Raw genomic sequence first — 22849 nt, 5'->3', positions numbered from 1 at the left:
CCTTTGTTAAATCACTTATTTGTAGTAATTACTTCTAGATGATTATAAAAATTCAAACCGAACAGAACACAATTCACTCAAGGGCTCTCATACCATTAATGATAACAGATCTGAGTTTCTAAGACGTGATGCTATAAAAAATCAGATTCACTTGCTGGACTGTGTTGTACTTGGAAAATTGTTTTCTCTTACCCTACTCAAAGTGTCAATGCATTTAAATAAATAAATGTAAATTAACAGTATTTCCTACATTCAGGCAAAATCGAAGATGGCATTTGCAATACAAAACAGAATTAGGACCAATACTACCCCTAAGTTCTGGAGCTCCGCAGTTCCTGTTCTAGGCTGCAATCAGCCACTTTAAGTTAATCAGCTATGCAAAAAAAAATTAAAAAGGCGGCAAATGCCAAAAATATTAGGGCTGTGCATTGGCTAGGACCGTGGTAAATGTCAGAGTGGGGATCAGGATGGCATTTCCATAATTGTAATAATGTAAAATCATATACTACACAGAAAGAAGCCATTCAGCCCACTGTGCCTATGCTAGCTCTTTGAAGAAGTAATCCAATTATTCCAACATCCCTGCTCTTGTCAGTTTCTTTTTCAATTTGCTTTTGAAAACGTCCTTAATTCTTAACCTGATTTTGTTTACCTTTCTGTACATGGCCTGTGCTTGGTAATTTTGAAATGTTAAATTTAGGACTGAGGTGAGAAGAAATGTTTTCACTCTGGGTTGTGAATCTCTGGAATTCTTTACCCCAGAAGGTTGTGGCTGCTCCATGCTGAGATAAATATTGGTCCCTCGGGAAATTAGGGGATATGGGGCGAATGCAGGAAAGTGGATTTGAGACAGATTAGCCTTGATCGTATTGAATGTGCAGCAGGCTCAAGAGGTCATATGATCTACTCCTGCTCCTATTTCTTATGTTCAATGTTAGTAAATATAATTATTTAAAAACATTAGATTACATTTAAGTGATGACACCACCCTTGATGACCATAAAAATCGTTGATAATTGCAATCAAAAACAAAATTCAGTACTTATTTCATCAATAAAGTGTATCACTGGAGCGTTCGAAAGTTGTCAATGATCTTAGCAACCGCAACATTGAAAATGTTTCCGCATTTCCTTTAACCGCTATGTCTTTATGTTGAAATTATTTGGACTGGTTTTTAACTAAGTGGATGCGTTTACTATCCGATTTACCAGTTCCCGGGACTCCTTAAAAGAGAGCGGCAATTTTTTCATGCTTTAAGCCTCCAGTCTTTGGTTACATATGCTCAATCATTTTATAAATTCAGAGGTTATCCTTAACTTTCAGTTCCTAACTGAAACCCGCCTTTCAAGACCCTCATCGCACAGCCGATCGTCCATTTCTGAGATGCTGGTTCAGAGTTTACTGTAGAATTGGCATACGGTACTTCAAATTACATCGTAAAAGCCACTGAATTTCCCCAAAATGCTCCAAAGACCTTCCTGCAGAGCAAGTCTTTGCCATGAAACACAGACAAATATTAACGGACGTGTGATAAATGGGCTACTGGTTGTACAGTGGCAACTGTCACATCAGGAGGACGATATCTGGAAAAGCATCACTGAGGATTCACTGGGAAGGAATCTCAGACTATGAGCGACCTTTCAAAGTGGTGTATTTCGGGGCTTACATTGGTGCTGTGACATTGAAAATGTTTCTGTATTTCCTTTAATCGCTAAGTCGTGGTGCTGAAATTATTTGGACTGTTTTTAAACTAAGTGGATGTCTGATTTAGCTGTTCCTCGCACCCCCCCCCCCCCCATATATAAATCATGTGTCGGTGCTGATGTTTGACGCATTGCAAGCTTTTGTTTCTGTTATTCCAGGCTATGCAGCCTCTATTCCTCACCTTCTGCACCGTACGTGGTGACACTGATTAAAATTCATATCAACCTTCTCCACTACAAAGTGCGCAGTGGTGAAACATTCTCTCTCCAACCACCAAAAGTGCAGGGAGAGAAACAACAAAAAAATATAAACCACCGACCGCAACCTGATGCAGTGAGGGTGCAGTTTGCAGTTTCGCTGTAGGTGGGCGGTGTCTACGTCATGGCCATGATCATGTGATTTTCAGGTCATGTGACTCATCTTTGTTTTCCCTGCCTTTGGCACTGTCTTGGGTTCCAGATCCGTGGAGCTCCCGCTACTCATGTAAGTTCACTTGTTATTTTATATCATGCTTCATTCATTCATGTGTGCTCGGCCCGAAGGCAGGTCCTTGGCTCACTGTCTACTGATTTTTGTTTCATTCATTCATGGGATGTGGGCTTCACTGGCTGGGCCAGCATTTATTGCCCATCCCTAATTGCCCTTGAGAAGGTGGTGGTGAGCTGCCTTCTTGAACCAATGCAGTCCATGTGGTGTAGGTACATCTGCAGTGCTGTTAGGAAGGGAGTTCCAGGATTTTGACCAGTGACGTGAAGGAACGGTGTTATATTTCCAAGCCAGGATGGTGAGTGACTTGGAGGGGAACTTTCAGGTGGTGGTGTTTCCATCTATCTGCTGCCCTTGTCCTTCTAGGTGGTAGTGGTTGTGGGTTTGGAAGGTGCTAAGGAGGTGAGCTCCTGCAGTGCATCTTGTAGATGGTACACACTGCTGCTATTGTGCATCAGTGGTGGAGGGAGTGAACAATGGGGTGCCAATCAAGTGGGCTGCTTTGTCCTGGACAGTGTTGAGCTTCTTGAGTGTTGTTGGAGCTGTACTCATCCAGGCAAGTGGGGAGTATTCCATCATACTCCTGACTTGTGCCTTGTAGATGATGGACAGGCTTTGGGGAGTCAGGAGGTGAGTTCCTCACCGCAGGATTCCTAGTCTCTGACCTGCTCTTGTAGCCCCAGTATTTATATGGCTAGTTCAGTTTAGTTTCTGGTCAATGGTAACCCCCAGGATGTTGATAGTGGGGGATTCAACGATGGTAATGCCATTGATTGTCAAGGGGCGATAGGTAGATTCTCTCTTATTGGAGATAATCATTACCTGGCACTTGTGTGGCACAAATGTTACTTGCCACTTGTCAGCCCAAGCCTGGATATTGTCCAGGATTTGCTGCATTTGGACATGGACCACTTCATCCTGCTGCTTCATCCTGAACTGCTTCCTTGGCAGTTTTTGTCAGTGGTGGCTTCCCATTGCCTTCTACTCTCAGGGACAGGTCCCAAATCTACCTCAGCCGGATGGGAATTGAACCCATGCTGATGGTGTTATTCTGAATATGCTTAATGAAACGTTAATATTCTTTCTAATGCCACAGGGTTACGCCTACTATTTAAAGAGATATTGACACGCCAGTGGGGAGTTATGCAAATTCTGCAAGTGATGGGGATATCGGTGAGAGGGTTTCGCCACTGGAGCCCCTGCAACCTGAAACAGAACCAGGACCTGTAACTCATGTGTATCTGCCATAGGAGCCACTTCCGTCGACCTCTGTGTATCACTATTAGGACAGGGCCAGTGATGAATCCTCCACTTTGTGGATGTGTTGTTGAGCCCAATGGATCTTTCTACCAAGATACCACTGTTATACAATCTCACAAAGACCAATGGCTCAGATGTGACAGTCACTGTATCCACTGTCATCAGCAACCAAACTGGGGCAGCTCTGCAGGATCGAGCCAGCAACCAGCCGAACACTAACTCCCTGCTCTATGGCATGGCTATGGCTTCCAAAGCTCTCATCCTCCTGCTCATTTTCCTGCTGTCCTGTCTGGGCAATTCAGCTGTCATAGTGATGATCATCAAACACCGGCAACTGAGGACTGTGACCAATGCCTTTATCATGTCCCTGTCCCTATCTGACCTCCTCACTGCCCTGCTCTGTGTGCCCTTCTCCTTCATCATGCTCTTCACCCAGGAAGGGGTTTGGATCTTCGGTGACCAGTTCTGCATTGCCAACGGTTTCTTCAACTCTTGCTTTGGGATCATCTCCACCCTCACCATGACTCTCATCTCCTTCGATCGTTACTATGCGATCGTCAGGCAACCCCAGGAGAAGATTGGCAGACGTAAGGCCACCCAGCTGTTGGTCGCTGTCTGGCTGACTGCAGTCCTTTTCTCTTTCCCCTGGTATCTCATCACACAAGCCCAGGGGCCACTGGTTGTCCACAAGAAGGGGTTCTACCACTGCATGTACATCTTTCACTCAGGCAGCTCCCGCATGGGCACCAGTTACAGCATCACCCTGATTGTCATCTGCTACCTTCTGCCCTTCTCTTTGATGTGCTTCTGCCACTACAACATCTGTAAGACAGTGAGGCTGTCAGAGATCCGGGTCCGTCCAGTCACCACCTACGCCCATCTATTGCGCTTCTACAGTGAGATGAGGACAGCCACAACTGTGTTGATCATGATCGTCTTCATCATCTGCTGCTGGGGTCCCTATTGTGTCATGGGCATCATTACAGCCACTGGCAACTTCCATTTCACCCCTATCATGGACACTGTAGCCATCTGGCTGGCTTGGGCCAACGGAGCCCTCAATCCACTCATCTATGCCACCAGAAACCCCAACATCTCCATCCTCTTGGGCAGGAATAGGGAAGATGGTTACAGGACTAGAAACATAGCAGCATACTTGTCCAGCCAGAGTCACGAAGCCAGGAATAGGGTGGATAGGATAAGGGACCGATATGTCAATCTACAGGGTTCCGGCAGCAGGATGTCTTCCTCCAGCCCTGCAAATGGAGACGTTGCAATGTGGGCCTGTAAAAACCCAGCTGTGCTCTTCTGCAGAGATGGACAACCCGATACAATGTCTGAGGCCACTGTACCTAAATCAGAGACTGCAAACACCAGCCTTTAAATTGGATACAAACCATTCATTGCAGATTATTCACAATGGAGGGGTTTAAATTCAGTCTTTCTTGAAAGTACGGAAATTTTAGTAGTTTCTGATGCAAACCTGTGTATGAAACGTTTTAGGTTATATTAATATAAACTGGAATTTGGACTTGAGGTTATACAATCCTAAATTGTCAATCAGAAAGTAAAATTCAGATCCCAACAAAAGATCAGAAGCAGCAATGAGAACTCTTTCAAATCCATCACACACAATACAATAATGAGGTGTAATTTTAGGACCTTTAGTAAATGTTCTGAAATGCTGAGTGCAACTAGATTGCATGTTATACCAACCGATAATGGAACATAAATAACATTTGGAAAAATACCCTTTCTCCAATTCAGGGGACAAGTGCATTATTTCCAGTTGCTACATAATTTGTTTTCTTTGATACTTTAAAAGACCATATGATTAAAATCTTTTAAGATAATTGCAACAGTCTACTGTTGGTCTGTATGACAGTCTTATCGTGAGTCACTTAAGCATACAGACCACAAAGTCCCAGCTTTGATTCTCAGTGTTTACTCAATTAAAGAATAAAGCTTATATTTATATAGCACCTTAGGACAGCCCAAAGCACTTCATAAGCCAATTAAATAATTCTGAAGAGTAATCACTGTTGTACTGCAAGGGAGAGCAACAGCCAATTTGTGCACAGCAAGGCCAGACAAGCAAAAACACCACATATGAACCGATCAGCTAATTTTGGTGGTGCTGGCCGAGTGTTGTTCAGGACATCAGGGACAACTCTCCTTCAAAGTAGTGCCAATGGATATTTCACATCCACCTGAAGGGACCTCAGTTTAGTCTGATCTGAAAGACAACAATGCTGGTAGTGCAGCACTCCCTCAGTACTGCATTGATGTGTCAGCCTACCTTATGTGTTTGTTGATCTTAGCTAAGACAGTTGGTCACCATGACTGGCCTCAGCAACCTTTGGTTAGAGAGCGAGAGAGGGATTAGACATAGCTCTTAATTGCTATCCTTGGAATTCTGCTGCACACGTGGAGGTTAGGCAAAGATAGGATCACAGTTGTGATGATTTGCACCCTGCCCCCTTCATCCCTGCCCTACTGTAGGCAACATCTACTCTTGAAATTCACACATAAGTAATGACCATGTGGATGAGATTTCAGAAGGTGATCACCACCTCTGGAACCATGAAGCCAAAACCTTGGGAGAAGAGGAAAAAAACTGGTGAGAACATAAAATATAATTAATGCGCAAGTCAGTAAAAAGACTGCAGGAGTCAATTAACGTTATATGACGTAATGCTGAAATATTTATGCCAGCACTTTGAAAGTGCACCTCCTATAGTTGCTTATGATGTGTCAAAATCAAATGTGTGTGTCCAAAGTGCCAAAACAATAGGAAAAATCATGTTTTTTCAAAAGAACAACTGGTCTGTTGGACATATATCAATTGAAAATTTGAGCCTTATCTATTAACAGTCAATTGGGAAAGCTGGTGCCTAACTCATCAATCAGAATCTCACCAGCAGCAATGTCTGAGGTTTCTATCAAAGCTTGTAACTGTTACATTTTAGAGCAATTCTAATCACAATACAGTGAACACACAAAAGCTTCTTTACAAAGCCAATATCTTGGAGTTTATTGTTTCTACATTCAGAAATGTCCTGGTGGTCTAACATTTATTGGTTTAAAGTCTCATATATTGAAGCTTTGCAGTATTTCATTCCTCAATTGCCTTTCCAAAACGGGGGTAAAAAATGAGCAGAACACTTGCCTGTGTAGCATTTTAAAGCCTAATATTAATGTGTTCTTCAAAATTTGCTAATGCCTGTGAAAAATATTTTGTAAACAAATCAGAAATAAATGATCTTGTATTTTGTGTATTTTAATGTTGCTTTATATTCTAAGGAAAAGGTGCAAGTGTATTTATTGCCCCAAATTGCAGAATATTTATCGTATGGTGTCATACCATGGAAGTTATTTGTCTATGTCAGTGTATTCTTTGTTCTGTTATTATTAAAGTTTAATTTAAAAAAATAATGCTCAGTCAAGTGTTGTCAATCTGTCTCATCAGGGAAATGTTGCTATATAGAAATATTAAAAAGTATTCAATGAAATATATTGACTAAAATATACATTTTATTAAAATTAACAATCTATTATTTAATGGATTTACTACAGCTGCTGTATCCTTAGATATGTTTTTTTAATCTTTCATGGGATGTAAGTGTCACTGGTAGGACCATCATTTGGTGCCCATCCTTAATTGCCCTTGAGGTGGTGGTGGTAAGCTGTCTTCTTGAACTGCTGCAGTCCATCTGGTGCAGGAACCCTCACAGTGCTGCTCGGAAGAGTGATCCAGGTTCTTGACCCAGTGATAGTGAAGAAATGGCGATATAATTCCAAGTCAGGATGGTATGTGGCTTAGAGGGGAACTTTCACGTGATGGTGTTCCAATGTGTTTGCTGTCCTTACAAGTGGTAGAGGTTTTGGGTTTAGAAGCTGCCGTCAGAGGAGCCTTGGTGAGCTGCTGCAGTGCATCTTGTATACTGTGTGTCTGTGGTGGATGGGGGCGCTGGATGAAGTGGGTTGTTTTGTTCTGGGTGGTGTCTTGAGCATTGCATTCAAGACACCATCTAGACATTGGAGTGCACTTGCACTCCAGGCAAATGGAGAGTATTCCATTCGCAATCCTGACTAGTCCTTCGTCAATGGTGAACAGGCTTTTGGGAGTCAGGAGGTGAGTTACTTGCCACAGAATTCCCAGCCTCTGAGTTGCTTTTGTTGCCACAGTATTTATATAGCTGGTCCAGTTCAGTTTCTCATCATCAGTAACCCTAAGGATGTTGATAGGAGATTCAGCAATGATAATGTCAGTGAACGTCAAGGGAAGATGGTTAGTTCTGCTGAAGGGTCATGAGGACTCAAAACGTCAACTCTTTTCTTCTCCGCCGATGCTGCCAGACCTGCTGAGTTTTTCCAGGTAATTCTGTTTTTGTGTTAGATCTCTTGCCTGGCACTTACATTGTGTGAATGATCAGCCCAAGCCTGAATGTTATACAGGCCTTGCTACATATGGACACAGACTGCTTCAATATCTGAGAAGTCACAAATAGTACTGAACACTGTGCAGTGAACATCCCTACCTCTGATCTTACGAAGGAGGGAAGCTCTTTGGTGAAGCAGCTGAAGATGGTTGGGCCTTGGATACTACCCTGAAGAACTCCTGCAGTGATGCCCTAGAACTGAGATGATTGGCCTCCAACAACCAGAACCATCTTCTTTTGTGCTAAGTATGACTCCAAAGAGTGGAGAGATTCCCCCACCCCCAATTCCTATTGACTTCAATTTTGCTAGGGCTCCTTGATGTCACACTCAATCAAATACCACCTTGATCTCAAGGGGAGTCACTCTCACCTCACCTCAAGTTCAGCTCTTTTTGGCTGTGTTTGGATTAAGGCTATAATGAGGTCAAGAACTGAGTAGCCCTAGTGCAACACAAACTGAACATCATTGAGCACGTTATTGCTGAGTAAGTGCTGCTTGATAGCACTGTCAACAACACCTTCCATCACCTTGCTGATGATCGCTAGTAGACTGAAGGGGCAGTGATTGGTCAGGTTGGATTTGTCCTGCTTTTTGTGGCAAGTACAAAAGCTAGGTTGTTATATTTTAAACTGATAAGCTCAGTTAAATAGCAGAAATAACATTTTATTTACATTTGGTTTGACTTATATACTCACAATGATTAATAATTAATCATAAGCATTTGTGAAATTGTAGACTATTAGCTATTATATTCCTATGGAATTTTTATGGAATTGTAACAAGCAACATGGATAAAGGGAAAGCTGTGGATGTGCTGTACTTGGATTTCCAGAAGACATTTAACAAGGTGCCATACCAAAGGTTACTTTGCAAAATAAGAGCTCATGATTAGAGAGTAACATATTTTCATGGATAGGGGATTGTTAGCTAACAGGAAACAGGAGGCATACATGAGTTGCTACAGGTTGACAAGATGTGACGAGTGGAGTGTCACAGGGATTAGTGCTGGGGCCTCAACTATTTACAGTGTATGTCAGTGACTTGGATGTAGGGGTGCTAAATTTGCTGATGACACAAAGGTAGGTAGGAAAGTAAGTTATGAAGAGGACAAAAGGAGTAAGCAAAGGGACATAGATAGGTTAAGTGAGTGGGCAAAAAAAATTAGCAGATGGAGTATAATGTGGGAAAATGTAAACTTGTCCACTTTGGCAGGAAGGATAGAAAAGCAGCATAACATAAAAACAAAATACTGCGGATGCTGGAAATCTGAAACAAAAACAAAAATCGCTGGAAAAACTCAGTAGGTCTGACAGCATCTGTGGAGAGAAAGACAAAGTTAACGTTTCGAGTCCATATGACTCTTCTTCAGAAAAGCAGCATGTTATTTCAATGGAGAGATTGCAGAACTCGGAGGTGCAGAGGAATTTGGGTGTCCTGGTATACAAATCAGAAAAAATTGCAGGTACAACAAGTGATTAGGAAGGCAAATGGAATGGAATATACAAGTAGGGACATTTTGCTTCAGTTGTACAGGATGTACTGAGACCACATCTAGAGTACTGTGTACAGTTTTGGTCTTCTTATTTAAGAAAGGATATAAATAAATTAGAAGCAGTTCAAAGAAGGTTCACTCCATTGATTCCTGGGACTGGGGTTGGGGATGATTATCTTATGGGGAAAGGTTGGACAGGCTGGGCCTGTATCCATTGGCGTTTAGAAGAGTGAGAGGTGATCTTACTGAAACATACAAGATTCTGAGGGGACTTTACAGGGTGGATGCTGATAGGATGTTTCCCCTTGTGGGATGGACTAGAACTAGGAGACACAGTTTAAAATAAGGGGCCTCCCATTTAAGGCAGAAATGAAAATAATGTTTTTCTCTCAGAGGGTCGTGAATATTTGGAACTCTCTTCCCTAGAGAGCAGTGGAGGCAGGGTCATTGAGTATTTCTAAGACAGAAGTAGATAGATTCTAACAAGAGAGAGTCAAAGGTTTTTGGGGGTAGGCAGAATATGGAGTTGAGGCCACATTCAGATCAGCCATGATCTTACTGAATGGCGGAGCTGGTTCAAGGGACCCCAGTGGCCTACTCCTGCCTCCTGCTCCTAATTTGGATGTTCATATGTAATTTCACCAAAAGAGTTTACCAAAAGCATCAGCATATGGCCGTTAGGTTTATTGTAAAATCAAGTTTAAAGAACTCTGTATTAGTATATCTAAGGTTTTTTGTTGTATGTGATTGGAGAGCACTCAGAACTAAGACAAAGATGTAACAATGTTGTTTCCTCAGCACTGACTCTTCTCACTGAAGATCACATTAAACACACCCTCTTAAAAATAATGAGGTAAAGAATACCATGTGCTTCTGATTTATTCTGTATTGGTTACTTACATAGAAGGCAATTTACATTATCTCTTTCTGTAATATGAAATGTGGAGGATTTATGGCCAAAACATATAAATGTTTTGCGGTCTGCATATAAATTTAAGAAATCATATAACTTATATATTTAATGTAATATAATGGCTATGGTAAATTATCAGCAATCAACCCTAATATGTCAAATTACAGAATATCACAAGCTGTTCATATTTTTAAATCATACAAGCATTGTGGACAGTTGCTTCAACTTGAACAGCATGGCCCAGATGGTGTGGGCCCATTATCAGAGCCCTAGGAATCATTTTGCTCTGGTTACCAAAACATGCAATGTGCTGCCTTCTCTTCACTCTACTGCCTTCAGCAGTAGCTTCTCATACAAACGCTTTCTAACAAATACAATCCAAGACAAACAATTAATCAGTTGTGTGTCTTGGGAGAGAAACCAAAAGCTCCTTTCCTTTGCCGTCTGATATTGCCCATGCTTCTCCTCAAAACCTTTCTAGAATGGAAAGAACCATATAAAATAGCCCAAAGTCGTTACCAATTTGAGTATTGCTGAAAAAAGACACATGTCAAAGCTTTTCATCTTGCACTCGTCAGAACATTTTGCAAGAATACCAATATAAGGGGAAAACAACAATTTATATTTTATATGAAGAGAGTGCTGATAATTGGCAAGTGGACTCTGATCGGTAGAGGTGTTGCCATGGAGAATGCACCAGTTAATGGTGACTGAAAGTTAACTGCCAAACATTGTTTGAAATTTAAACCAGGCAGCTTGACCCTTATTGGTTAAGGCATTGCCTTGAGCAATGAGTCAGAAAATGGCTGTCACTTATTTTTTCACTGAAACAGGTGCGATGTATATACATGCTCTTTCTGTCTGCAAAGAGCAGGGCCCCGTGCATTAATATATGTAGCTTCCAGTACACACAAATACGCCACACTGTGAGCCCAACTGACAATCTTAAATTTGCTGTCAGCGTAATTCTTAGCACACAGAAATTTTTTAGCAAATATTGTCCAATCGTGAAATCACATCTAACGTTGGACACTGTGTTTTGAGTTTTGCAATCACAGGCTGGTTAGGTTCAGTCTGTACCCTGCCCATTGCGAACAGCAGCTGGGACGTGCTGTTTGATACGATCCGCCAGTCTTTTGGACATACGACCTACAAACCTAGCATCACACTGGCACTGAAATTCATATTATTCATTTGTGCGATAGGCAGAACATGTTTTTTGGCTTGACAGCAGCATCCTGTTAGTGGTGAATACATAGCAGCGTGAAACAGCTAGCTTCACCTCTTGCTCAAATTTTTGACATACCTTGCCCTTCCAGGTTAATCGGAGTAGACTGGGCACTTTTCAGGGATGGAAGTGACAGCCTTAGGCCCTGACATTGAGTTTGTGCGGTATACAGCGCAAAATGATCTGACCAGGGTAGCCATTATCCTGCAGGATGCCTTTGATCTGGCCTATTTCAGCATCAAGCTTGCCTGGTGAGCAAATGACTCAGGCAGCAGCAACACGAGCAGTATTTATCAATTCGATTCACTCCACGTGATATCAAAACATGACTGAAGGCAATGTTTACTGCAAAGGCTATGGACCCTGACAACATTCTGGCAATAGTACTGAAGACTTATGCTCCAGATCTAGCTGCACCCTAAGCCAAGCTGTTTCAGTACAGTGACAACACTACACAGTGATGTAGAAAATTGCCTAGGTACACAAATCCAACCTGGCCAATTATCACCCCAGTCTGCTCTTGATCATTGGCAAAGTGATGAAAGGTGTCATCACCAGTGTTACCAAATGGCACTTATTCAGCAATAGCTTGCTCCATCACACTCAGTTTAGGTTCCGCAAGGGCCACTCGGCTCTTATCTCGTTACAGCCTTGGTCCAAACATGGACAAAAGAGCTGAATTCAAGAAGTGAGGTGAGAATAACTGCCCTCAACATCAAGGCAGCATTTGACAGAGTGTGGCATCAAGGAGCCCTAGCAAAACAGGAGTCAGTGGGTTTTAGGGGAAAACTCTCCAACTCTGGTTGGAGTCATACCTAGCACAAAAGAAGATGGTTGTGGTTGTTGGAAGTCAATCATATCAGTCGTGGGACATTGTTGCAGGAGCTCCTCGGAGTGATGTCCCAGGCCCAACCATCTTCAGCTGCTTCACCAACAAACTTCCCTCCATCTTAGGTCAGAAGTGGGGGATGTTCACTGATGGATGCACAATTTCCTGCATCATTTGTGACTCATCATATACTGAAGCAGTCCATGTCCATATGTAGCATGACCTGGATAACATTCAGGTTTGGGCAGATAAGTGGCAAGTAACATTCATGCCACACAAGTGCCAGGCAATGACCATCTCTAACAAGAGAGAATCTAAACATCTCCCCTTGACATTCAATGGCATTACCATCACTGAATCCTCCTCTATCAACATCTTTGGGGTTACCATTGACTAGAAACTGAATTGGACTAGCCATATAAATTCTGTGGTTACAAGGGCAGGTCAGGGGCTAGAAATCCTATGACAAGTAATTCACCTCCCAACTCCCCGAAGCCCGTCCACCATCTGCAAGGCACAAATCAGGAGTGTAATGGAATACTCTCCACTCGCCTGGGTGAGTGCAGCTCCAACAACAATCAAGAAGCTGAACACCATCCAGGACAAAGCAGCCCACTTGATTGGCACCCCATCCACCACCTTAAACATTGACTCCATCACTGATGCACAGTGGCAGTAGTGTGTACCATCTACAAGATGCACTGCAGCATCTTCCAAACCTGCAACCTCTCCCACCTCAAAGGACAAGGCTAGCAGATGGACAGGAACACCACCACCTGCAAAGTTCTCTTCCAAGCCACATGCTATCCTGACTTGTAATCATATCGCCACTCCTTCACTATTGCTGGATCAAAATCTTGGAACTCTTTCCTAACAGCGCTGAGGGTGTACCTACACCACATGGACTGCAGCAATTCTAGAAAGTGGCTCATCAACACCTTCGGGGCAATTAGGGATAGGCAATAAATGCTGGTCCAGCCAGTGACGCCCATAACGTCTGAAAGAATAAGTTAAAAAAATGTTGGAAATCTGAAATTAAAAACAGAAAATGCTAAAATGCAGCTCTGGGAGCATCTGTGGCGAGAGGAAAGCAGTTAGTGGCCAGATCTTCTGATCAGTAGTGATGCTGCATGGCACTGCTGCTGCCTGCAGAGATCACTGCACACTTACCTTTTTGCACAATTTCAGCTAGATCTTCCGACCCAGGTTGCAACAATGAAGCCTCAGCACAGTGACCCAGGAGAAAACTGGCAGAGAGGAACAGCATCGAGGACATGCCCCCATTTTACAACAGAAGCTGCAGTAATCAGCTAAGGTATTAAAGGTCTCAAGTCTTTCAGTGGGTTTGTGGGTGAAGGGAGTGGGTGGGTAGTTGGGTCGAGATGGGAAATAGTCAGGTCCAGTCGGGCGATAGGTTGGGTTTGTGGGTGTGGGGTTGGTTGTGGAGCTGGGTTGAGTTACCCTGTTAATCATTGAGTTGTACCAGAGTTTAAACAGTGTAACAATTCTAGGTTAAGTATCTACGTAAGTCACATGTATCCAGTCTAAGCCTCTGACACTGAGATCAGTATAAGAGATATTTGCAGAAGCTGCTGGGCAGTGCAAATCAGCCCATTGGAAGGTTTAAGCTTCCTGGGTAATTACAGCACAGATCAGGACTTGCCATGGGTCCCAATGCACAACAGCAGCTTAAGTGCAATGTGTCACTGCTTCAGATACCAGAAGATCTGATCCAATGCTTCAGGTCGATGACCTTTCATCCGAACTATTATTTTAATCTTTTTTAAAACAAGTATCAAAAAGTCCAAAATACTTCAGCACCTATCCTAGACTCCCACCACTCCCTTTTTTCAGACCCCATCCCTAATTTCTCTCATATCTGCTCAAGCTTCAGCACCACCTCCCAGATAGAATCCTAGATACTCCTGTCCTCACCTCTGGCTGGTAAATATTGAATGCCATCTTGGTGTGTACTCTGGGCTGTTCAAAAAAAAGGTAACACATAGAAAGTGAGAATGTTAGTGAAGTAACAACTGAGAACCACAGAAACATTAAGATATAGAAGAGAAAGGACAGAGAGAAGGAGAATAATATAGAAAGATTGATAGAGTGACAACAAATGTGAGAGAGAGAGATAATTGAATTAGAAAATGACAAGTGAATGGAGAAGCAGTTTTAGAAAGGATGAATGATTTTATCCTTAAACACTGAGGTGATTAACTTGTATAAAATAAATTTAGTGGAGGCAGTTAAAGCCTGTTAAATAAATCTTGGAATTCACTTCAGCTTTATTTGCATGGCTTGTGATATTGTGTGCAAATATTCTATGAAAAAATTGTATTAGTTCATGTACAAAGTTGAGCAATTTGGTAAAGCTGCAAGGCAGCTTGGTTGAGCTGTGTATTATTGCATTCATGCTACGTAATTAGAAATTTACAGCTCAGAAGGAGGCCATTCAGCCCATTGTGGATGTACTGGCCAAAATAGAGTTATTCAGCCTAATCCCACTTTCCAGCTTTTGGTCTGCAGCCTTGTAGGTTACGACACTTGAAGTGCATATCCTGACCTAGTGCTTCTTAAAATGTAATAAGCCTTTCTGCCTATACTAGTCTTTCAAACAGTGAGTTCCATACACCCTCCACTCTCTGGTGAAAAAATTTCTCAACTCCTCCCTAATCCATCTACCATTACTTTAAATTTATGCCTCCTGGTTATTGACCCATCTCTAATGGAAATATGTCCATCCTATCCACTCTATCGCTCGTATTTTTATACAACACAATTAAATCACCCCCTCAGCCTCCACTGTTCCGAAGAAAACAGCCCCATCCTATCCACCCTTTCCTTATAGCCAAAATTCTCCAGACCGTGCAACATTTTCGTAAATCTCCCCTGTACTTTCTCCAGTGCAGTCACATATTTCCTATAGTGCGCTGATCAGAATTGCAAACAGTACTTCAGCTGTGGTCTAACTAATGTTTACAGTTCCAGCATAATCCCTAGCTTTTACATTCTATGCCTCAGCTAATAAAGACATGTATCCCTATGCCTTCTTGACCACCTGTCCTACTTTCAAGGATATGTAGACACACACTCCAAGGCCCTTCCATTCCTCTACACTTTTCTCATTTTCATTTACTTGCAACATTTTCTATTTTCATTTCAGACTCCCAGCATCCACGATATTTTGTTTTTGTATTAGGTAATAATGGAACCAGGCTAAGTTCCAGAAGAGAGGTGGTGATGGAGAGGGAGACAATATTGCCTAACAGTTGATAAACTTTTTCTCATGTGTCATCCCAGCAGAATCAGTGAGCAGTTGAAATGTTATTTTTTTCTACACTATCTACCTGCACAGGAAATGGTTGCAAAACATGAGAAGAAACAAATTATGGACAGAAGGGAGATGTTTCTGTTCCATACATTTAATTACAGAAATGTTGCATTTAAAGATGAACACAGGTATGTAGGTGAGAAGAAGATCATAATTACTTTAAAAAGTGGTGAAAAAGTATGATAGGCGAGAAACACCAATGACAGAGTTAACAATAAACTGTTCTAAACAGGTGCAATTTGTTGCAACCATTGATACCAAAAATATAAGAATCATTGGTTCATTAACATAAGTGACATGTCCTGTTTCTAAACACTCATTTTGCAGGAGAATTATGCTTGAAATACATTTTCTTTCAAATAGAACAGGGTTTTTCTGTACCCTCGACAACTTGTTATTGCATTTCTTAGCCAAGCCACATGATGGCATAATTGTATCATAATGCCAACAATTTGCACAGTATTGCAGTATCCCCAGAGCAGAAGTAATTTAAGGTCCTGGTATTTTAGTACAAGGTACACAAGAATATATGTGTATTTTTTTTCTTCTGATGAGCCCTTCACATATTTAAAATGCCTGAAAACATTGTGATGCTTCCATACCCTGTTTCCCCACCCCCCCGCCCCTGCCCCAAGTAGCCCCCCCCAACCCCACCCCCGCTAAAAATCCTTGTCTTCCTCTGCAGCTCTGTGTTTATTGGCAAATCTACAACAAAAGGCTGCAAGGCCAACATGTTCTCCCAAGAAAAAAAATAGTTGGTGTCCCTTTCGAAATGAATTATTAAAGCTTATTTGCAAAAATCTGTTACCACGAGCACTTTATCCATGCTGCATAGAACGAGTGAAAACACATCCTATCAAGATGAAAGGTTGCCTGAAACACATGTTTGCCTGCCTGCAGTCCCAGAAGACATATTGAGAGCAGCTGGACCAGCTGGTGTGTGGTAGAAAAAAAAGTCAGGAATTGTTTCCTGCAGATGAGGATATACAGCGGAGGTGGAGTCTGCCGGGAGAATGCAATTTTGCTGAGCTGAGGGACGGAAGCAACTATATTATTGTGGAAATGGGCAAAAGTAACAAGAAATCCATCGATTGTTTTATTAAATAGTTCAGGCTTTTGCTAATGATAGCAGCATAAATTCTAATTGGTTACAAAGGGCATCAGTAAAAAGGCTCAATAATGTGCATTTCTGGTATCTATGATGCATCCTCGACATCACATGGAAATACAAAGTTACCAATGAAGGGAAAACATTTATTTTGGAAAAATATATTTTATTCATAAAATATCTGAAAGAACATTACAAAACATTTCTAAATGGCCATCATAAAAAGTGCAATCATATTCAACTTTTACACAAGAATCATGAGGTGCTTCAATACAATCAATGAATATTACAGCCATTTCAATATGGTCATTGCAGACAGTCAGACAGCGCAATGGCATTGGAGTTATCGACATAACATCGTGTTGCACTCTGAGGTGCTTCAAAACGATTTTGATACATTTAGTATTCACTACATACAATCTTTGAGTCATACAGCCCGAGGGGTCTATACAATTCCCAGCCTCTCGGTGCACTATGGCAGAAAGGTCGTAGACGGCTACCTTTCCCCATTGCGCCTTTGCGGTGGCTGCCCCAAGCTTTAGTGCGTCCCTCAGCATGTAGTCCTGGACTTTGGAATGTGCCAGTCTGCAACACTTGGTCAGGGACAACTCTTTGCACTAGAAGACCAACAAATTTCGGGCAGACCAAAGAGCGTCTTTCACCGAGTTGATGATCCTCCAGCTGCAGTTGATGTTTGTTTCGGTGTGTGTCCCTGGGAACAGCCCGTAGAGCACAGAGTCCTGTGTCACAGCACTGCTTGGGATGAACCTTAACAAAAACCACTGCATCTCTCTCCAGGCCTTCTTTGCAATGACACATTTCACAAGGTGAACGACGGTCTCTTCCCCGCTACAGCCAACTTGAGGGCAACGTGCAGAGGGGATGAGACTCCTGGCGTGTAGGAAGGATTTGACGGGGAGGGCCTTTCTCACCACCAGCCAAGCTACATCTTGGTGCTTGTTGGAAAGTTCTGGCGATGAGTTCTGCCAAATGACTTTGACAGTCTGCTCGGGGAACCAGCCGACAGGATCCACCATCTCCTTTTCCCGCAGGGCCTCTAGGACGTTACGTGCTGACCACTGCCTGATGGACTTGTGGTCAAAGGTGTTTCTCTGCATAACTTTTTCCACGAGGGACAGGTGGTACGGCACGGTCCAACTACTTGGAGCGTTCCACGGCAGCGTGACCAGACCCATCCTTCTCAACACCGGGGACAGGTAGAACCTCAGCACGTAGTAACACTTGGTTTTTGTGTTACGAGGGTCTACACACAGCTTGATGCAGCCGCATACAAAGGTGGCCATCAGTATGAGGGCGATGTTGGGCACGTTTTTTCCCCCCTTTATCTAGAGGCTTGTACATCGCGTCCCTGTGAACACGATCCATTTTCGACCTCCAGATAAAGCGAAAGATGGCTCAGATAATCGTCATCGTGCAGGAGTGAGGAATGGACCAGACCTATGCCACGTACAGCAACAGCGAGAGTACCTCACACCTGATGACCAGGTTCTTACCCGCAGTGGTGAGGGAGCATCGCTCTCACATGCCCAGTTTCCTTTCCACCATAGCCACTCTCCCCTTCCAGTTTCTAACGCATGACCCGGTCCCTCCGAACCATATCCCCTGCACCTTCAGGCCGTCTGACCTGATGGTGAAGGGGTCAAAGGATCGGTCAGCCCAGTTTCCAAAGAACATGGCCTTGCTCTTGCCACAATTTACCTTGGCTCCCGAGGCCAGTTCGAACTGGTCGCAGATGTGGATCAGTCTGCGCACCGACAGTGGATCCGAGCAGAAGACGGCGACATCGCCCATGTACAGGGAGGCTTTGACCTAAGTGCCTCCTCTGCCTGGGATCGTCATTCCTCTTATGCCCAGATCCTTCCTGATGAACTCAGCAAAGGGTTCTACACAACACACAAACAGGACAGGGGAGAGAGGACAGCCCTGCCTGACTCCAGATTTAATTGCTAAGTTTTGTGATTCCCGCCCATTGATTGAAACTGCATTACTGATGTTAGTGTAGGGCAGTTGGATCCAATTGCGAATTCCCTCCCCAAACCCCATTTTGGAGAGCACATCCACCATGTAGGTGTGTGATACTCTGTCAAAGGCCTTCTCCTGATCCAGGCTGATGAGGCAGGTGTCCACACCCCTGTCCTGCACATAGGCAATCGTATCCCTGAGTAGCGCAAGGCTGTCAGAGATCTTCCTGCCGGGCACAGTGCAGGTCTGGTCAGGGTGAATCACCAACTCCAGAGTGGACTTGCCAATTGGCGATGACCTTGGACAAAATCTTATAGTCCACATTCAACAGTGAAATGGGTCGCCAATTTCTAATTTCCTCCCTTCCCCCCTTGTGCTTGTAGATGAGGGTGATGATGCCTTTCCTCATGGATTCTGACATGCTGCCGGCCAGGAGCATACTCTCATACACTTCTAGCAGGTCTGGGCTGAGCCAGGCCCACAGAGCAGAATAGAACTCCGCCGATAAAGCGTCGCTTCCAGAAGTTTCACCCTTCTTGAAGGACTCAAGGGCCTTAATCGGATCGTCAGGAATTAGTGGTTTGTCCAGACTCTCCCATGTACTGTCGTCTAAGACCTCCGTGATAGACGACAGGAGGGACTGGGAGGCTGTGCTGTCCGTGGGATTCACGTCATATAATCCAGCATGAAAGGATTTGCTGATCCTCAAAATGTCAGACTGCGATGACTTTACTGAGCCGTCGTCTTCCTTATATCTTCAGGCTGCTGATCGCAGAGCTCTGTGTGTGTACCTTTTGGAAGAAGAAACATGAGCACATCTCATCCTGCTCCACTGAGCGGTCTCTGGAACGGAAGATGATCTTGGAGGCCTCCGAGGCAAAGAGCGAGGCTTGCTGGCTCCTCACCTCTTGGAGTTCCTCCTTGACATCGACCCCCATCGATTGCAGCCGGAGCAGGTTCTGCATGTTTTCTGGAGACGAGACATTTCCCTCTGTTCCTTTCTAGCTTTCTGGATGCCTTTGAGGATGAAAAACCTCTTGATGTTCTCCTCGATTGCTTCCCACCAGCGTGTCAGGGACTCAGAGGGATTTCACGGTTCTCCAACCTTTGTAATCCCTCTGGAGTTCCTCAATGTTCTCTGGGGTCAGCAGTTGCACGTTCAGCTTCCATGTCCCTCTGCTAACCCTCTGGTCTTCCTGTAAATGACAGTCAGCCAGTAGGAGGCAGTGGTCAGAGAAGAACACTGGCTTGACGTCGATGGATCTGACTGAACGCATGAGACACAAACAAGAAGTCTATCCTGGAACGGATGAACCCGCCTGGCCATGACCAGGTGTATCTACGCTGCACTCTGTCTGCAGGGTTGCTGAAGACGTCGTGCAGCTTGGCATCTTTACTGTTTCCATCAGGAATCTGGACGTAACGTCCAATCTGCTGTTGGCCCTGCCGGATCATCCAGCTGTATCGATGATGCAGTTGAAGTCACACCCAGAACAACCGGCCTGGGGGTCGCCAGCAGCAGTGGGAGCTGCTGAAAGACCACCAGCCGCTCGCTCTTTTGTGCCGGGGCGTACACGTTAATTGACTGGAGTGAAGCATTCTTGTACATTACATCTGCTACGAGGCACCCGCCCACCACCTCCATAACCTTGGAGCTGGTGAAGTTGACCCCCCCTCCCCCCCGTAGCAGAATACCCAGGCTGGAGGAACGTGAGTCGTTTCGTCCCGACCACATCGATGGCCCATGGGACCACCATCGTGACCATTGCCTGTAGGAGCTGAGGTGCGGTATCGCACACTCCTGCAGAAACAACAGGTCAGCTTTGACTTTGGCAAGGTAATCCAAGGTCGCAATACATCGTGTAGTAGTTTTAATGCTACGCACATTAATGGATACAATCTTTATCCCCATTTTTAAAGCATTTTGTCGCTTACCAAACCTGTTGTCTTTGAGAATTCCAGACCTTTGGTTTGCTCCTGCATACCCATAGTGTTCACAAAATGCCTCACTTTGGATGGGCTGAGGAAACTGTCCTGAACCTCCCCATTGGAGATGTTCCGCTCAGGTGGCATTGTGGGGTTCGTGCAAGGAATAAGGTTTGAATTGTTCTCTGTTGGAGCAGTCTCTCCGATCCACTCCCCCTCTGGGACGTTGCTACTCCCGGCCTTCCAGAGCTGGGGTGCGCTGAGCGCTTCAAAGCTCCCAGATTCCTGGGGCTGGGGTGCGCTGGCCTCTTCAAGTTGAGGGCAAAGTTGGAGTGCGCTGGTCACTTCATTGTCTCCAATGCTCTGGAGCTCGGGTGTCTCGTCCTCCAACTCCCTAAAGCTTTGCCGCTTCTTCTGTTGGTGCCGCCCTTGCCCTTCTTCGTCTGAAGAGCAGCAGCCCTTGTCATCCATGTCGGATGGGAGATGCCTCTTGCCAGTCGTCTGGGAAGTGGTTTGATCCCTTCTTATCCCCTTCTTCTTGTTGGCCCTCTTCACCACTGCCACTCCCCCTGTTGGTTTTCTGCTGGTTCCTCTTCCATTGATTTGCTCTGCTGAGGAGTGGGAGGTTCAGGGGGCAGTACAGTTGCTTGGCTGTCTGCTGCCTCAATCCTTTCCTTCATCTTGTCTCTCTCCGTGTCCTCCATTGTCCCATTGTGCTCGCTGAAGGCCTTGGTGGGTGGAGGGTTGCAAGTGTCCTTGGCGGTAGTGACACTGACCATTTCATCTGCTTCCCCCTAGTTGGTTTTGGCCACCTTTGCATAAGTGAGACAGCGTTTGGGGCAGGTCTTGTAAAGATGGCCTGCCTCACCACCCAGGTTGCAGCACTTAGTCTGTTTGCAGTCCTTTATCTGGTGTCTTTCCTGCTTGCAATTCTTGCAGAGGACGGCGTTGCAGTTGGCCGCCACATGATCAGACTTGCCGCATGAGCGACAAAGTTTGGGCTGCCCAGCGTAGACAAGGTAGCCATGGCTTCCCCTGATAGTGAAGCTGGAAGGAGGGTGGTGGATTGCTCCCTTCCATCCATCTTGAGCGTGACCTTGACCTGGCGTTTTTCTGGTCCAAATCCCGAAGGCATCTTTAACCTTGGTGCAGCTCCCAACCTTGTCGACGTACATGGCGAGGAAGGTGAGCACATCGGTGAGAGGGACGTGGGAGTTGTAGAGATGCACAGTCACCACACGGTCCCGTTGCAACGGCAAAGAGTGGCTCCACCGTCAGGATCTTCATCTGCGGCTGATCTCTCTTCTTGAACACCATCAGGAACTTGACGCAGGCGGCAACATTCTTGAGGGTCACATCGAAGTATCCAGCGCTGGCGAAGTCCTACAGGCAGTAGATCCCTACGGCTTCAAATCCACACAACTTCAAAAGGATTCACTTAATGAAGGCGGCACGATCCATGGGTGTTCCTCCTTTGCTGTCCTTCACAGCCACCCAAACGGTGTTACGTACCCCCTGATTTGGGGCTCAACTGGTTGCAGCCATCACCTCTTCAGGTTCCCGATATTAGGCACTGGAGCCTGCACATGCAGAAGAAACTGATAAGAACAGATACTACGCTTTATCTTAGCCAAAAGGCTGAGAAGCGATCAAAGGGAAAACATCCTAAGTATGCTAGCACTAATCGAGCAAAGGAGGCTTTGCTGGCTTGGGCATGTGGGCAGGATGGAATATGGCCACATCCTCAAAGATATGCTAAACAGGGAGGTAGCCTGTGCAAAGAGACTTGCAGGGCACCCAAATCTCAGATTCAAGGATGCTGTCAAAAGAAATATGAAAGCCCTCAACATAAATCATCAAAGTGGGAAACATTAATTAATCACTGATGCAAATGATGGCACCAGTTCACCGCCATGATTATATGTGGTTTCAGAAGCTCCAAAGCAGATGCCAGCCCTGCAAAAAAGGTGTCAGCAACGATCATCCCGCACTACTGCAAGGGACAACTTCATGTGTGGCACTTGTGGCAGACTTTGCCTTTCCAGAATCAGCTGTTCAGCCATTAAAAGAAGTGATGATCTCATCGTTTTCTATTCATTTATTGGCTCACTAGGCCAGCATTTATTGCCCATCTCTAGTTGCC

General features: G+C 44.4%; 1 protein-coding gene and 1 pseudogene across 1 annotated transcript; one reads left to right on the top strand and one right to left on the bottom strand.

The window, feature by feature from the left end:
• The first annotated feature begins 2119 nt into the window (after positions 1 to 2119).
• Positions 2120 to 6259, top strand: gpr135 (G protein-coupled receptor 135). Its single transcript, XM_078562723.1, has 2 exons — positions 2120 to 2187; positions 3287 to 6259. The coding sequence occupies exon 2, from the start codon at positions 3527 to 3529 to the stop codon at positions 4832 to 4834; it is 1308 nt and encodes a 435-aa protein (XP_078418849.1). The 5' UTR covers positions 2120 to 2187; positions 3287 to 3526; the 3' UTR covers positions 4835 to 6259.
• A 15976-nt stretch (positions 6260 to 22235) lies between these two features.
• LOC144693576 (U2 spliceosomal RNA) lies at positions 22236 to 22356 on the bottom strand (annotated as a pseudogene).
• Between the last annotated feature and the right edge of the window lie 493 nt (positions 22357 to 22849).

The sequence above is a fragment of the Cetorhinus maximus genome, chromosome 18, assembly GCF_964194155.1.
Source record: "Cetorhinus maximus chromosome 18, sCetMax3.hap1.1, whole genome shotgun sequence".
NCBI classification, from domain to species: domain Eukaryota; kingdom Metazoa; phylum Chordata; class Chondrichthyes; order Lamniformes; family Cetorhinidae; genus Cetorhinus; species Cetorhinus maximus.
This window is presented reverse-complemented; position numbering and strand designations above follow the sequence as displayed.

What these genes read in the sequence shown, in the direction of transcription:
- gpr135 (XM_078562723.1), top strand. Translation starts at nt 3,527, where the DNA reads ATGGATCTTTCTACCAAGATACCACTGTTATACAATCTCACAAAGACC.